Source organism: Orbicella franksi, chromosome 9 (genome assembly GCF_964199315.1).
Source record: "Orbicella franksi chromosome 9, jaOrbFran1.1, whole genome shotgun sequence".
Taxonomy (NCBI): domain Eukaryota; kingdom Metazoa; phylum Cnidaria; class Anthozoa; order Scleractinia; family Merulinidae; genus Orbicella; species Orbicella franksi.
The window spans coordinates 7,536,176-7,552,475 of NC_138153.1; the positions used below are offsets into that span (position 1 = coordinate 7,536,176).

Here is a 16,300-nt window from a genome sequence, read left to right on the forward strand (position 1 = left end):
ACTAGATCTATACTATTACACGATAGAAATCAAGAGCGAATAATCTTATTGTTAAATACATGTACTAAGAGTACAGTTTTTAGCCCACCCTTTCTTACTGGGTGTTTTCTGATGCAGCAATACAGTTCTGTTATTCCATTGAGTAAGTTTGACATAAATTAAAATAAAAAACACACACAATGAATGGTCTCAGTTGTGCTTTTAATTTTAATTACCAAAAGGTGCATGTACAATGCCATTATTACATGACACAAAACATCTTAGAAGACCAAAGTTTGATAACTTGTAAAAGGCCTGTTCAAGGCTCAGGGATTCTGGAAAAGAAATAAAATTGGGCCACCAGGGGGAGAGAGAGAAAGGGTGGACGTTATGACAAGTACATTTCCCTTTTTGTTTACTTTTTCCACTATTATTTTGATCAACTTATCTGAGAACCTAGAATAGGCTATTGTCATTGCCAACAGCCAACACCTTAGCTGTCTCCTTAGACTACAAGCCTTAATTCTATACACATATAGTCTGCAAATGGACATATGTAATATCATATATTTGAACTGCGGAGAAAGATATGAAGACATCAAGGATCATCACAGTTATATACACACCTTAAGCAGCTGTGAAGTTAAAGCCTGAGGAAAAAAATTCAGAGTTGGATGGATTTGCACCCCACTGAAGCCTGAATTTTTCCCAAGCTTTAATTTCACATTTCACAGCTGCTTAAGTTCTGTACATAATTGCAATGATCATTGATGCCTTCACATAGATAGTCCGTTCTTCAGAGCAATCTTTACTCACAAACCCCCAAAGTTTCAAAAATGATTTACACCACCTTTGGAAAAAAACAATTGCCAATGTTGGTGTAGAAGTTGGCACACAATTTTAGAACGTAAAAACTAGTAAACAGGGGTTTAATCATCATCTTTACACAACAAAAAATGGTGAAGCCAGATAGCAATAGCATGCATGTGGTTGTGTGGAGGTATACAATTATACAAATTACAGGGGCTGCTGTCAGTTCTTAGTGTTTTCTTCTCTTGCTATCAGAGTGATCGCCTTTCCTGAAATATGATCAAGGAAAAACAGTCGTAATTATTACACTGATTGAATAAGTTAGTTCTTATTCAAATTACTTAATATAGCTTGTTGTGCGCCTTAAGTAAATACAGACAAGAAGTAATCTTATGAGTGGCCCATTATAATTTAACATAATATTTATTATGTTTATTTATTTTTGAGGAAAAGTTGAGGATCAAGCATGACAGCTGATTATGCCAGCTCTTATCTTCGATTTGAAATGAGTAGGAACACTGCTACTCCACCCTGGATGGAATACTAGTCCAGCGTAGACTTGATCCCAGCATTTAATTTTCCAGTGTCCATTTATATATCTGAATTTAGTATCACCCAACTAGTGGACTGATGCAAATCCTGCATTTTGATTGGCTACGCTACTAGGGGACTATTAGTAATAGTCCTCGAGTAGCGAAGTTGGCGCCATCGAGCGTGACGTTTTCTTTCGTTTTATTCCTAAATAAATATTTCTTCAACTTGCATTTGCTAACTTTATTATTACCTTTTCTGTCCGACTAGTTGGGTGATACTAAAACAATTAGACCCTTCGCCCTCAAGGGCCACGGGTCAATAGCCCATTCGGCTTAGCCTCATGGGCTATTGACCCGTAGCCCTTGCGGGCTATGGGTCTAATTGTTAAATAGACAGGCACTAAGAGTAAAGTGTTTTGCCTACAAACACAACACAATGACACCAGCCAAGGCTTGAATCCAGATCGGCTGATCCAAAATAGTTCAGGGCACTAACTGAATTTGAAAATGCTTGGGCTGCAGTCTCATTATTTAACTCAGAAAACTATACCTTTGAAGTGATACTAATCTTGACCAGGTCCTCCCCGATTTGGGAACTAATGTTATAATTTACAAAGACATGTGACACTATCGAGCAAGCAATGAACACAGACTTGTTTGTGCTGTTCAGACTCAATTTTGAGTAATCACTAAAATATGTCAAGAATCATAAGGTGTCCTAAGTATGGTCATCATCACAAACAAACAAATCTTATGCTACTAATTCATTCTGTATATTCTCCTTCAGAGCGCTCACCGCTAGTCAGCCAAACTAAGCATAAACAAAATAGCATGCAATCTGCCAAAAATATATAACTTGGGTACGACATGAATTATTTAATCATTATTAAACATACTGTACCATGTTTAATGATGATTATTCTTAAGTGACATTTTTTCACAGTTAACTAGTTTTGTACTACTTACCCTTCATCTCCTTTTCTTTTGGTCAACATCTGACAAAAAAAAGGGCATAAAAAATTGACAAATGACTTTTACAGGTACATATATGGCAAACAATAGGAAATCAAATTATGCTAGTACACATTTTTACACGACTATGAATTTAGTTTGTAATCTTTCTAAGTTAAAAGATGTTGACTCAAAGAATTTTTAAACTCTTGCTAGTTCTTTCACTTAATTTTAGGAAATATCTATCAATACTTTTCTCTCAATCAAAAGAGTATATACTTAGGGCACTGTCATCAAACATGTCTGTGACAAACCATAAAAAAAAACATTCTTGGCTGAAGTGCACCCACAAAATAATGTAGGCAGAAAGAACACCCACCTCAGAAAAGTTGCATTTCTCAATGAGTGAAATACAAGTCCCTACCTGACTGATTTTTTGCCAATCTCTGTCTAGCTTAGCCTTCTCGTCTTTGGGGCCTGCACGCCGTGTTTTGCGTCCTTCAGACATCTTGATACCAAACTGAAAAGCAGCTCTGCAGAACAAAAAGATAAGAGTTCTCACTCGCTTGTAAGGTTGGTGTTACTAAAACAATGTAGCCATTTACTTGAGTGTGCATTGGGGGTGGGGGGGGGGGGTAAGGAAGGCCAGGGCAGGGGGGAGAACAAGCCTTCTTGGCTTCATCCAACAGTTGCAAAGGGATTCTGGAGGTTAGGTAAACATGTGAAAAACAAAATTGCCTTCCTGCTTAACACCTTAATGAAACCCCAGAATGAATATAATAACTTGGGACTGAAAGAATTGACAAAAACAGACATAATTTTGAGAAGTCCTAACAAACTAATATTAATATACGTACTTTGGAAGGGCCTCTCTGTTTTCCATGTAGCTGTGATAATCCTCTTCTGTTTCAAAATCCCACCGTTTGATGGGACCTTTCTTGTTACCCTAAAGCCAATATTTAAATAACATATGATAACCACATAAGAATAAACTGTTAAAAACTTTGCAAACTTGCTTAAAAAAATTGATATATGAATTTAAAATTAAAACTATTATATTATTAATTCTAAACATGTCCACCAATGAATAACTTATTTAACTGCAAACAAACAACTTAAAAAAGTTCTGGACAGTTCTAAATTATTTTAACATTTTGTTATTAACTATATCTTAATGTATAGTGGTTTCAACACTAGTACAATGAAAATGGACACTAACTCAAGTTCTAGTTCTATTGACTGACTAATGAAACAAACAGGCAAACAACCAAACAAACAAAAAAATAAATGAAAACCTTAACATCAAACAACAAACATAACCGAGAAGGCAACAAAACTGCAAATTAAAATTACATAAAGTGAGCTAAAATCAACAGAAAAACTAAAACTAACAAGAAAGAAACCAAAAGTACTAACAAATTGTGCATAGTATTTTCGGCCACGCAAAGTTCCAACTGTACAATCCTGTCACCATTTAAAAAGTTAATATATTGCCTTCAAACAAATGTTACTTTACTACAGAAAGTTAATTTTTAATCTTAATAGTTTCATACATCTTGAAATTATTTCTTAAAAAAATTCAAATTATAATACAGATTAGTAGATTGTAGGGAAAGTAAAAAAAAAACGGGAATATCCTTACATTCAAAATTTGCAATTAGAGTTAATAATGGTAACAGGACTGAGTGGAGTCCAATTCGATCTGTAATCATACGAGTGATTAACAAAATTGGACGACTGCGAAGTGGGAGCCTCATTTGTTAATCACGAGTATGATTACAGACTGAATTGGACAACACAATGTCCTGTTACCAATTAATCAAAACTATGACAATATTCGAGAAACGAACAAACCATCGATTGAGCACTGAACGATAAAACTTCGTTATGAATGCTGAAAAACACAGCAGTTTACTCAACAAAGTGCACCGCAACAGCACGCGCAAAATGACGCGTACTGTCCAATTACAAGCATGATGCATACACTGTCCAATTAATGTTCAAATCGGGCTGCTGATAGCCAGTCACATCTGAGAATTTTGCTATAGTTTTGATTAATAAAGAAACTGTACACATGATTCCACATGGTTCATACAGCCACCAGATGTTCTTTTCCAAGGACTATTCAAGGATTCAGCAATATTCAATTGCAAGGACTTGTTTCCTTAAGAATTATTTGACTATGAAATTTGTTTAGGTAGGAAGGGGGGGGGGGGGTTACACACAAAATACAGAATACCCAAGACCCCCGTGAAGCAGGATTATTTCTGCTGTAAGGTACTACTTCACATGTCATCATCAAAATCAATGAATTACTTTTAATTCTAGTAAATATTACTTTTTTTCTGTCTTCTAAAGAATTTACAAGTATGTCTTGAGCAGAGAACTGCTAGTAAAAATTCAAGGAGAAAACTAAAATTTTGAAATCATCTTAGAGGACTTTTCAAGGATGTGGTAATTTTCAAGGATCTTCAGGACCTGTGTGAGCCATGATGAAAAACCAATGTTGTGAAATCAAAAATGAAGCATTTTACTCAGCTTAAAGGCAAATTTCACAGACTGAGTTTGTTAGTTTGACTGTATGTTACACTGTCTTACTGTTATTCTGTTAGCTTGTCTATAGGTAATTCCAGTAAGTTTTGATTTGGCAATGATTACGTGACATTGAGAAAAAAAAAAGATACCAGTGACAGGATTGACAATTTACAAATGAGTGATGTAAAATAATAATTAAAAGTGCAACAAATAAAAAAAAAAGAAAAAAAACAAAACAAACAAAAAAACAAACAAAAAAAAACAAATGCCACACAAATTAATGTGCTTCTTTGGGTTACAAAAGAGACAATGTATGGAATACATTAATCCAGCAAAGTCTGTGGCAAACAGAGTCTCTGCAAGACCTCTACTAATATTATCATGTAAAGGACTATAGTCTCCTGAATCAAGACATTTTTAGACGGTTCAGTTTTTAATGCTATTGATTAAACATTACCAGTATGTAATCTGGATTTGCATGATGTACACATGTAATGTATGCAAATAATGACTGACAGGTATCAAATTTAGATATGTCCCTTTCTGTGACTGCAACTCTTTGCCAAGTACAAGATGATTAAAAATTTTATGTTATTTTTATTTCACAACAACAACAAAAAAATCTGTTACATCTTAATGGAGGCAGAGTATATAAGACAGAAATTGATGTCAATTAATGATTTTTTAAAGTATGATTCAGTCAAGATTGAACCTACCAAATCCATTTTACTGTAATCAGCCTCCTCATCACTGTCATATGGCATATCCACAGCACTAAACAAAGACCAAAAAAAGACTTGAACAACTTAGTTGTCAGGTTTCACATGTACAAAATGTACCATAACTCCTCCAACACAAGCAATTGTCTTATGTCTTCCTCTTAAAGTAAGGTAGGGAGGAGTATGAAGCGATATACATTTGCCTAAAAGGCATTGGGATGAGACATGAGCATGGCAATCACTCACGTCCCAACCCCTTTTTATAGCACCTCTTTACATTCACAATGGCAGATAAACAATCACTGATCCCTAAAAGAAAAGACTGGCTGCCCGCAGTCTAGAGTCTTTTGCACTTTATCATACAGTACTGCTTATAGAATCTTGATATCAGTCAGTACTACAAGCCAAAAATAAATTAAATAAATATACCTTACCCTGGATAACATTCTGAATAGCTGTCTGGAACATAATTGACATCTTTTACTTTGCGGGAGTGTCGATCCCTTTTCTTTCGTCTTGAAAGAGTTAAGTTACAAACAACTGCATCACAAATTGATAACTGTTACAAACCTACCCAGGGAAAAACAATGTTAAACATAGCAATGTTATTATTAATTTAAAGGAAGAAAAAATGTTCTAGCCACACTTTTTTCCTTTGCAGACAAACTTTGAGCTGGAAAGTACAAATGAGAAAATAGGTATCCTTTGCAACTACATTGTATATTTTGCTTTCAAGTTGTGCTGGCTGAAAAATAAATAAAATAAAATAACTTTATTTGTCAAATCTATTGAGCACTGTTGTGCTAACTGGGGACACTGTAAAATAAATAAACAAATACTGCAAGTAGAACATATTAAATTATTAAAGAATGGCTTGAGGCTGACCAGTTGGCTATTACACAACACGATCAAAGAGTTGAACTCAGGACTACCAAGAACAAATTCCAGATAGCAGTAGGGATGAGGATTTGAACCAGGGACCTCCAGATTTCAAATCCAGCACCCTAAACCACTCGGCCAAGCCACCTCCACAAAAACTTTAAATAGAGATTGGTTTACAAAAAATATTACCAACAGCTTCATGGTAACTCACTGACATATCTCCAGCTGTCAGCCTACATGGGTGGAGACAAGTAACCAGGTGATTGAGTTGTCATCTTGTTAATCAGGATGATGTAGTTTGTACAGGCAAAAATCTCACATCAAAAAAATATTGTGCAACATTACACATAGAAATATGGATTGACACTAAATTTATATCTTGACTAATATCAAAGGATACTTTGGGTCGACTGAATCCCATGCTGCTCTCTCCTCCATCTCCTGCTAAATAAAATAAAAAATAATTATAATAAAATAAGGTGAAATAAATGTGAACTGTACATTGCAAAATTCACACATGTATACCTTTTTCCCAAAGGTTTGAGTGACAGACTTAGCAAACTCTTCAGCTGACACATCTAAATTTAAAAAAGAAATAAAATTATTGAGTCATTGAATACAAACATGTTTTAAGTAAATTTGCAGTGAAGCCATGAGTCTATAAATAAAACTGACCAATAAAAACCATTTGATTACTGCAAATTCACGAACAAGAAGTGTTAATCCATTGTTTTAAATATTACACGGTCGGTCATGTGTCACTGTCTTACCTTTCTTACTAAACTGTGCCTGAAAAAAAATCAAAGGAACATGGCTTTATACAAGAACATTCAAAGATATCAACGAAACATGCTACTGGTAACTCATGAAAAACATACAAATGACTAGAAATGTAACAGAAACATTCCCCAGTTAAAGATCCTCAAATTTGATTTTAGCAATTTATATAAAAAAAAATAATGCCCTCATTTTCAAGAACAATGGTATATATACAAACAGTTGGTCTTGAAAATGAGGGCATTAATTTTTTTGATATAAATTACATGTACACTTTGGCTAAAAGCTGTGCTATTAATTATATATTGAAGTTCATGAAAAATATTTGTACTGCCTCAAATTGTTCCCCTTAGGAAACAAGAAGGTGTTTCTATAGAACTATAAAAAAAACACAAAAAAAACCCTGTGAATGACAGCTGTAGCAACTAGAATTTTCTTTGAGTATTTTTAATTCCATGTTTTTGCGTGCCACTTACCTATGGGAATTACGTAACCAACACATTAGTACTTAATCGATCATTATGCATAATTTGGCGTCCATTTGCCAGTGCTTGTTTACGGGTGGCGGTTAGTTTTTTCCTGGTTTCTACCACGTTTCGAACTAGAATTCCACTGTTGTGAAGTTCTGAATTATTGTTGTCAAGAGATTTATCCTGCTGGGCTTGTCACAGTTTGTGAGTTTATTTTTCTCCGCATTTAGTTTGCAGTTATATCTTTGTACTTGGGTATTTTTGTCTTGTTTATTTTTCAGTTGAATCACATCACATCATGTTACACCACACACACCCATAATTACTCTTATTTACTCTCGAGCTTATGTGAACCATGATTAAAAACTGTGCATTCAAACTGTGGCATCGCTTTCTGTAGCATCTATACCTACAACCGCCAGAACTTAATCAAAACAGCTGTGGAAATATATAAATATATAATGAACATCAATTCTCGTCGTCGTATTTTATAACTCTATGGACAGACCCCCCAAAAAGGTTGCCATTTTGTTCTAAAACCAAAAATATTTTGCCATGACAATAAAAGTTTAAAAATGTATCAGCAAAACTCTGGAACGTCAATTCTTGACAAGATACATTTTTGTATGACATATACCTCATCATCAACTCCACCTTCAGATTTCTCAAAGTAGCTTGTGGAATTTTTGGATTTCTTCCTGTCGCGTTCTTTTGCCTTTTCTTTCTTTTCATATTCTCTTGTAGTTGCTGTGGGATCATAATCTCCAATTTCTCCAAAAATACTGTTAATGAAAAGTGAAACGTTTTGAAATAAAGCTTCCCTGACCAAATAAATACAAAATGTCAGAAAAAGTACTTACTATACATGTAATTATAGAAGTTTCTAGCCTCCCCTTACAGCCATCTTTTCCACCCAAACATTTTTTCCCGGAAGATTTCTAGCTGTGGCAACCCTGCTTTTGCTTTTATTTTCTCCAAAACATACTTTTACACACTGGCATTTTGTCAGTTTAACAGCCTAACATCATACAGATAGTAAAACTGACTGCCACTGACAGGCTACCAACTGATGGGAGATTTCTTTGCACTTGAGTTGTTCTTCAATACTATTAACATCTGACAAACACTCCCCTCTTACCTGTCATCAGCCCCTACAGGGCGTATCTTTTGTCCTTGCTTGTCATTCTTTTCCTTCTCTTTCGCTATGATAAGAAGATCGGAGGTGGCTGTAATTACTATTCTTAAATGAAGCACTCAATATGTATCCAATTTTACAATGATTTTCAAATAAGTAAATGCTTACAGGCCAGATGGTTATGCATTTAAAAAAAGGCTTGGGTTCCATATTTTAGCTCTTCAACTAAAATGAGGAGTGGTGAATGTTCCTTCAAAGACTATGGGTTTCGCAAAGTTTTTGTCCAACTTCTGGTGTCTCGCAGACTCACGTGTGTTTTTTGACTAGTCATGGGCATCTGAACATCTTTGAATCTGAACGTCTTGTGCTCTCATTTATAACACTTTGAAGTCTTGGTCATGCAATTTAAAAAGTCAATTTTTTTTGCGCTGCAAAAGAAAAAAGCTAGTCTGGCCTTCATGCAAAGACTCACATAATTTAACCATTTGTCACCCCTAAAATGAAACCTTTTTTTACACTCTTTTGACCAATACTGCCTAAAAGTCAAGATGCCACTCTTGCTTGTTATGGCACTATGTATTTCAAAATTCAACAAAAGACATTGAAATTATATGAGTTAAAGTAAATAAAATTAATTTTCTTGTTTCAAATAAACAAAACAAACAACAGACACTGCAAGAAATATAATCAAGAAAAGTGATTTACAGAAAAAATGACCACTTTCCCTCAAGAGACATGCGTGCAAGAGTTGCATTTGAAATGTTACTTGTTTTGTTGAATGTAAGTACCACGATCCCCTGCATGTGGACTGCATGCAGGAATTTTGCCTTGAGGGAACGAGGCATTCAGACAAAAATGGAACTTCTAGAAGTAGGACCACTAATTATGCCCCAGATAATGAGAAAGATTTTAAATGCCTACCTTTTTCCTTCTTCTTAACCTTCTTTCCTCCCCGGGTGCCTTGACGCAAGTACAACAAGATTTGTGTCAATTTGTTGATAACAATGTCATTGGTTGTTAGTGTTGCTTGAGTCTAGGAGGAAAACAAATGAAATATTATCGTGTAATTTATGTTTAAGGAGAATGCTACTTTTACCAAGTATTATATAATGTGTCTAAATATAATGTGTCTCAGTAATTTGTCAATTTGCAGTAACACAACTAACATCAACAAGCAGAGCTTGCAAAAGACCTGCGCAGTGGGTCTTTTCCAGTTCAAAAATAGCCTAGGGTGTTGTTGGCTTCTTCTTATTGCAATACACCTTAATGATTAAAACCATGGGTCACAGGACACTGTACATTGTGGTTGCAAAGGACCTGCTCTGATACTGATCAAAAGATGTGACAATTTGCACAAACTAGTATTTAGAGGACATCATCAAAAAATTGCATCTGATCTGAATTGATTTCAAGGATGATGGCTGCAAATGCTTTAAGACCACACAAATGACAAAAAAAAGCATGACTATTAAAAAATAACTAACTTCAATTCCAGGACAATCTGCTTTACTCCTGATGAGTGTTGTGGGGATATCGCTTTCAGCATATTCATCTTCAACATCAAACACATAAGCCTGAGTAAAATGATAAAATAAAAACATCATCAGCAGTGTTAGTCAACATACACATTCATAACTGGCAATGGAACTAAATTACAAACTACCAAACACACATAATTTGCTCAGGACTACATTTTGTAGTACACTTTCCCAGGCTTTTGAAAAGATGAAAATTGTTTTATCATCATCACACATTATGTAGTATTCACCTAGATATTTATTAGTTCTGTGAATCAGAGCATCTTTGCCAAGGTGTATCATGTTCAATGTTCTGACACAGTTTTGGTCATGAAAATACCTTTCAATAAATAATGTTCTGGACATGACAACAGCGAAATGACGAGAAGACTGTAAAGTGAATGTTTGTTACCATTCGTCCTGGTTGAAACAGTTCATTTCTCTCTGCTGGTCGATTCCTGAACAAGGCTTTGTATATTTTTTGACCTATTGTGAAAATATACATCAATACATGCATCAGTTATTATCACAGGGGTAAACCTCAGAGTCTGAACTGTTATCCTATTTCAGACCAAACTATTATGATTTTTCATAACATTCTCTAACATATTTTAATCAACTTTGGCAGACAAACCAATGCCAGACAAAATATTTTCAGATTTGAGCTATGGTGTAAAATCTATTTCAGACCTAAATTTAACAAATTTTTGTTTTCTTGTATATACATAGATCTCTTTCTCTATTACTACTACATGGCACTTCAAGACTAACAACTAATAGATCTAAAATTAATTTTGTGTCTGTTTTATGGAGTGGGATTGGAATGTACCTGGTCACAGAGCGGTTTTCATTTGAGTGTCGAAAGTAATTAGATAATTACTTTGGTTTTGGTTTTGGTTTTACTACGGTTTGAGATTGGCTGAGTAGTCTAATTGGTAAGTAATTGGTTTGGTTTTGGTTTTACGACACTCAATTGGAAACCTATATATCTATACAGTGCAAATATATTTTTTATTATTTACGACTAAAAAAAATCGTGAAGTTTTGTTTGGGTCAGAAATAACCAGACAGTAGCTGCAGGCAGAATCCTCCTGCAAAACTATGCTGTTACCTAGTTTTGTTGTGAACTCAACCTCGTCTTCATTATCATTTTCTTCCCTATAAAAACAAAAACAAAACAAAATAAACATAGATGCATGTACATGTAACAAATAGCCACACTGCCGGGGTTTTCTAAGTAGTGATTTCAGTTTATTTTGCAAATTTTATTATCATAATGGTATTCTTAATATATTAAGTATTGTTATCAAATTAAATAACTGTAAAGTATGACAATGGAATACTGGTCTTAAATGTTATTTGGATTGACTGATATCACAAGTTTACGAGCAAATACTATTGGTTAGGTTAAAAAATGTTTGAGAAAAACAGCAAAATATTTGCATCTTGACCATGTCGTACGTACTTGTCTTTTTGTTTACTTTTCACTTTCTTTACATTCAGTTCCTCATCTTCCTCGTCCTCCTCTGCAATTTCACTACGAACCTAGAATAGTGAAAAGAAATGGATTAATCTCTTATTAAGTTCTTCTTAATGTAAACATTTTCTTCTAATGCATAGCTGCTTATTTGCAAGCAAGAGAATTTACATTTTGAGGATCAAAGTAAATAAGCTCTTTTCATTTTTACGTCACAGAATTTTCTAAAGGAAATAGAAAACACGTTCTCCGTGTTTCTATTGAGTTTTAGTATAAATCTACTAGCGCTCTATCATGAATGCCATTCACTGATTGGCTATGCTACTCACTATCTATTCTGTGATAGATAGTGAGTAGCATAGATGTGTACCCTTGTTAACAAAATGACGGCAGCTTCTTGGAGTTACCAAAGTGTCTGTGAAGAGGATTTAAATAAAGTTTTGAACAACTAGTTGTTTTATACTAAAAAATTAGATTATTTGCTTCCGATTTCTATGTGTGATAGTTGACCTGGGCTGCATCCTCATCAACTATCACGCGATAGAAATTTCAGGTTCATAATCTGACTGTTTAATAGAAACACTCGTGGAAGTTTGGAAGAAGTTGAAAAAGCTGTGGAAACACTTGCCTGTAGGCTCATGTTCCCACAGCACTTCTCATTCTCCCAAACTTTCACTTGTGTTTCTATAACTTGATTGAAACATGATACGTGTTTTCTATTTTTTTAATACTATTTAGTACCTTCTGTAACAGGGCAAAGTCCAGGCCTTTCACAAGATGAGTGTGCTCCATGTCACCACCAAGAAACTTACTCTCTTGAATAGCTTGGCGACGTCTCTCAGCTGCAGTGTTTCTATTTTAACCACAATGATGACTCAAGATTAATAGAGGAATTTAACCAATATATTGAATGAAACACCAACAAACTATCATTAGATTGACTGACAGACTGATCTGAAAGTATTATGAGTCCATTTGCAATTTTGTCATGCCCAAGCATTCTACAAAATTATTTGACATCTTACGTTGCTTCTGCAGTAGGTCCAACTGCTCGGTAATTGGCTGTCGCACTAAGGGTGTCTGTTGACTGATAGTCAGGGTTTAGACCATCTCTTCGTTCCCTTGCCTGAAAAAGTCAAAGTGAAGAACTATATAAGGTTGCTACAGTAATTCCAATTCAAAGTTGTCAAAGCAGTAGGCATATCAAGTTGAATGTGTGTAATATGACACTTCATTTTCATCCATCAAGAGTATACATGTATTCACTAATGACATTCATTAAGAACAATCATGAGATTTACCTATTAGGATAACAGCTACCAATAACAAATAAAGAGTTGCTAAATTATGAAGGGGCAAGTACATGTATGTACCCTGAGCTCAAGCAAGAAAACGTCATACATTTGACATATTAAATGAAGTACATGGAACACTGCATCAAACTATTTGTATCAGTTTGCTCTCATAAAGATCTTCCTTCCTTGATAACTTACTCGATCTCTGTATTTACTTGCAAGCTCTTGTTCTCTTTCCTCTTCCATCTTCTTAAGTTTTGCATAATACCTTATAAGAACAAAAGTGACCATTAATAAGCAAAATATATCTGTTTGGTGACTGTGCAAGATGAACTACAGGTTACAAGTGTGGTCATGTATATGTTAGAACAAATACAATGTAGCTGTCCTCAAGCATGATCACGGTTTACCTAGCAGAGATAGTATAATGTAACCATGAAATATTAAATAATATGATTGTCTAGAATCATAACAAATGCAAAGAACATTTCTTATTCAAGTAATCAAGTGAAAAGAAACTAACAAAATTCTTCAATCAGTGACACAGTGATTCACATACTACCTATAAACCAGAACTTCTAGATCAACAAAAGTTTTTGTGAATTACAAGAATGAAAATTTACAAGTCAAGACATATTCACGTACTTCTTTTTCTTTCTTCTTCGAGACAAGGGATCATCATCATCTCCTTCACCATACCCTTCTTCCTCATCCCTGCAGCATATATCACACCATATTTTTTTTAATATGGCTGCGTTTCTTATTATAATTATTAAATCGTACACTGTACAGTCCCAAGATGACCATGCAAGGGAGTATATTTGCAAATATAATGAGCTTCATCTCAGGAAAGAGTCATCGAAATTGAAGTTTTAATTAATTTGTTTGACTGACAACTTTTGATAGGTTCCATATGTTTTGACCAATCAAACTGTTAAGACTCTAGGAGGGAGAGAGTTAAATAAAAAAGGAAATAAATGGGTGAGTCCAGAAAATATCCATACCCTACCATGGGCGGCATGAATATTTTAACCCCCCCCCCCCCTTGCCTTTGGAAATTCCAAAATGTTCTACCCCCGCCCCCCATGCCCTCCGAATTCCAAAATCGTTACCCCCTCCTTCCCTCTGAAATTTCCAATTTTTTTTCAGACCCTTTGGAATTCCTGTTTGACTGCCTAAAACTTCCACTGAACGGGAAACTTGTGCCTTTTCCCCCTCTGAGAAAATTCTGCTCACAATTAACGGTCAAACAAACAAGGAACTCAAGTTTGTTAATGTTTAATACAGTACACCGTAGCTTTCCCTTCTAAGTGTTATCTTGAAGTTGTTTTCACTTCATTAGCTTCATATTTTCAGGAGAGTAGACCATATTCAAACCAGTGGAAGACAAAAGTGAAGTTCACGATGTGCTGTCTCTCGCCATATTGAAAATTGTGTTCATTGAGGAACTGCTGACCACTAGTAATGCAGCCTATAAATCTGTCAGGCGTTCCATTGGGAAACGAGAGACTGGGGCAAGTTTTAATCATGGATCAACAATTTTAGGTCAGAAAGAAACACAGACTTGTTTTACATTTTATTAATCTATTGACTAATTCATCAACTTTAAGGCCTCTTCAATGTGGAGCTCACTGCACAATCTATCTGCTCACTTTTCTGTGTGATCGTTAGCACCTGCCTGATCGATCTTTATCCTGCTTCAGCGGTCAGTTCGTGCTTGATGATTTACAAACTGGAAAAGTTATCGGATCAACAATTTCAAGCGAAGCTTTTGTCTTCTTCTCCCTCTGGAAATTCAGAGCTGAACCCTCCCCCGCTATGTGTTTGGAATTCCAAACTGCATTACCCCCCATGCCTTCAGCATTCCAGTCCAAGAAACTGCCCCTCTCCCTCGGATGCTGCCCAAGATGCTGCCCATGGTATGGTATGGATATTTTCTGGAATCACCCAATAAATAAATTTATGCCACTTCCCCAATGGGGCTTTTCAGGGTCAAGGGAAACAAGCAGTGAAACAAATAGTGTAAACGAGCATCACTCTTACTGATACATACAAGGCCATTTTATTATTTATTCGTTCCCCCTTTTGACCAAACCAGTTAAGAATTTACCCACTTACAAAACCAAACCTATTCACTAGTGCTGACATGAAGCTCCCACACACACAAAAAGAAACATTTATCTTTATCCCCATGAGAAAAGGCCATTTTTCTTCCAAACCCCTTCCAAAATACTCTTAAGGTTAAAATTTATGACAATGATGCACCAAACCCCTCAGAAATTACTTTCAGGGCCCTTTAAGAAAATCTTGTGAACAGATCGGTGAGGAATGGGTACAGGAGGGGAAGACAGGGGGGGGGGGGGCATGGATATCATATGAAATGGCTAACAACCTGCATCTGAATATAAGCTCAATATTCTTATGAACAACAAATCCAATAGAGCTCACCTGCTGCTACGATGAGAATGGATACTGCTTGCCACGTTCTTGCTGCTGTGACTTGATGACTTAGCTGACGGCGGAGCCACAGATGGTACACCAGACCGTGGGGTCATCAAAAGTTTACGAAAATCTTCATTTGTCAATGCTGGTACTCTACGTATACAAGAGCAAGATAATCCAGACTTCGATCAAATTTAATTTCCCTCTCTTATTAAATTTCTCACTCCCTAAATCTCTCGCATTCCAACAAAACTCAAGCTTAACTTCGTTTTCTTTTGGTAGCCATTTGAGCTTCAGGTCGTCTAGTTGTCTGTTGCAAGCGACGTTCATCTGCCGCGCTAAAACGTCTATTCTGCTCAACACACTTTTAACTGAACTAAACATTCAGCTGTACACTTCTGTTAAGGATCGGAGGAATTAAACACAAGCCCAAGCTTAAACTAAATGAGAAATAAATGACAAAAACAGCTCAAAGCTTGGGCAAGCCAAACACGTATACCTACCCGCCGCCATGATGGCCTCCGTACGATCCTGACGAAGACGGCGGGGCTAATGGATTTGAGAACACTTCAACACCTGAAAATAAAAGAACATAGTTAAAAGCAGGTTCTCCTTATACTTGGAGATTATAGAAGTGACTAGAAAAGGGATTGATAGCAAAATAACAGCGCTTCAATTCACCTTCCGACGGCATCGCTTCGACTTTGTTGGTGTTACAAGAACGAGTGGAGACTAGGCAAGAACAGGTTTCAGGCTTGGTTACTCAGGCAAGTCGGTA

The 16,300-nt window shown here is 35.6% G+C and overlaps 1 protein-coding gene across 2 annotated transcripts; it reads right to left on the bottom strand.

Moving 5' to 3' along the window:
* Positions 1–897: 897 nt before the first annotated feature.
* LOC145498122 (protein Red-like) lies at positions 898–16,285 on the bottom strand. 2 transcript variants are annotated; one of them, XM_081478001.1, is made up of 23 exons: positions 16,204–16,285; positions 16,026–16,098; positions 15,529–15,675; positions 13,726–13,794; positions 13,279–13,348; positions 12,811–12,911; positions 12,527–12,638; positions 11,774–11,853; positions 11,420–11,466; positions 10,721–10,794; positions 10,276–10,365; positions 9,713–9,824; positions 8,795–8,858; positions 8,294–8,438; positions 7,180–7,198; positions 6,935–6,987; positions 6,810–6,850; positions 5,962–6,042; positions 5,525–5,582; positions 3,131–3,219; positions 2,698–2,806; positions 2,289–2,317; positions 898–1,058 (listed from the first exon to the last, which is right to left on the bottom strand). In XM_081478001.1, exons 1-23 carry the CDS (start codon positions 16,214–16,216, stop codon positions 1,019–1,021), a joined length of 1,716 nt encoding a protein of 571 aa, XP_081334127.1. In that variant the 5' UTR covers positions 16,217–16,285; the 3' UTR covers positions 898–1,018. The 2 variants fall into 2 exon arrangements, with proteins under 2 accessions (XP_081334127.1, XP_081334126.1); XM_081478000.1 differs by having other exon boundaries at positions 6,810–6,853.
* Positions 16,286–16,300: the final 15 nt, after the last annotated feature.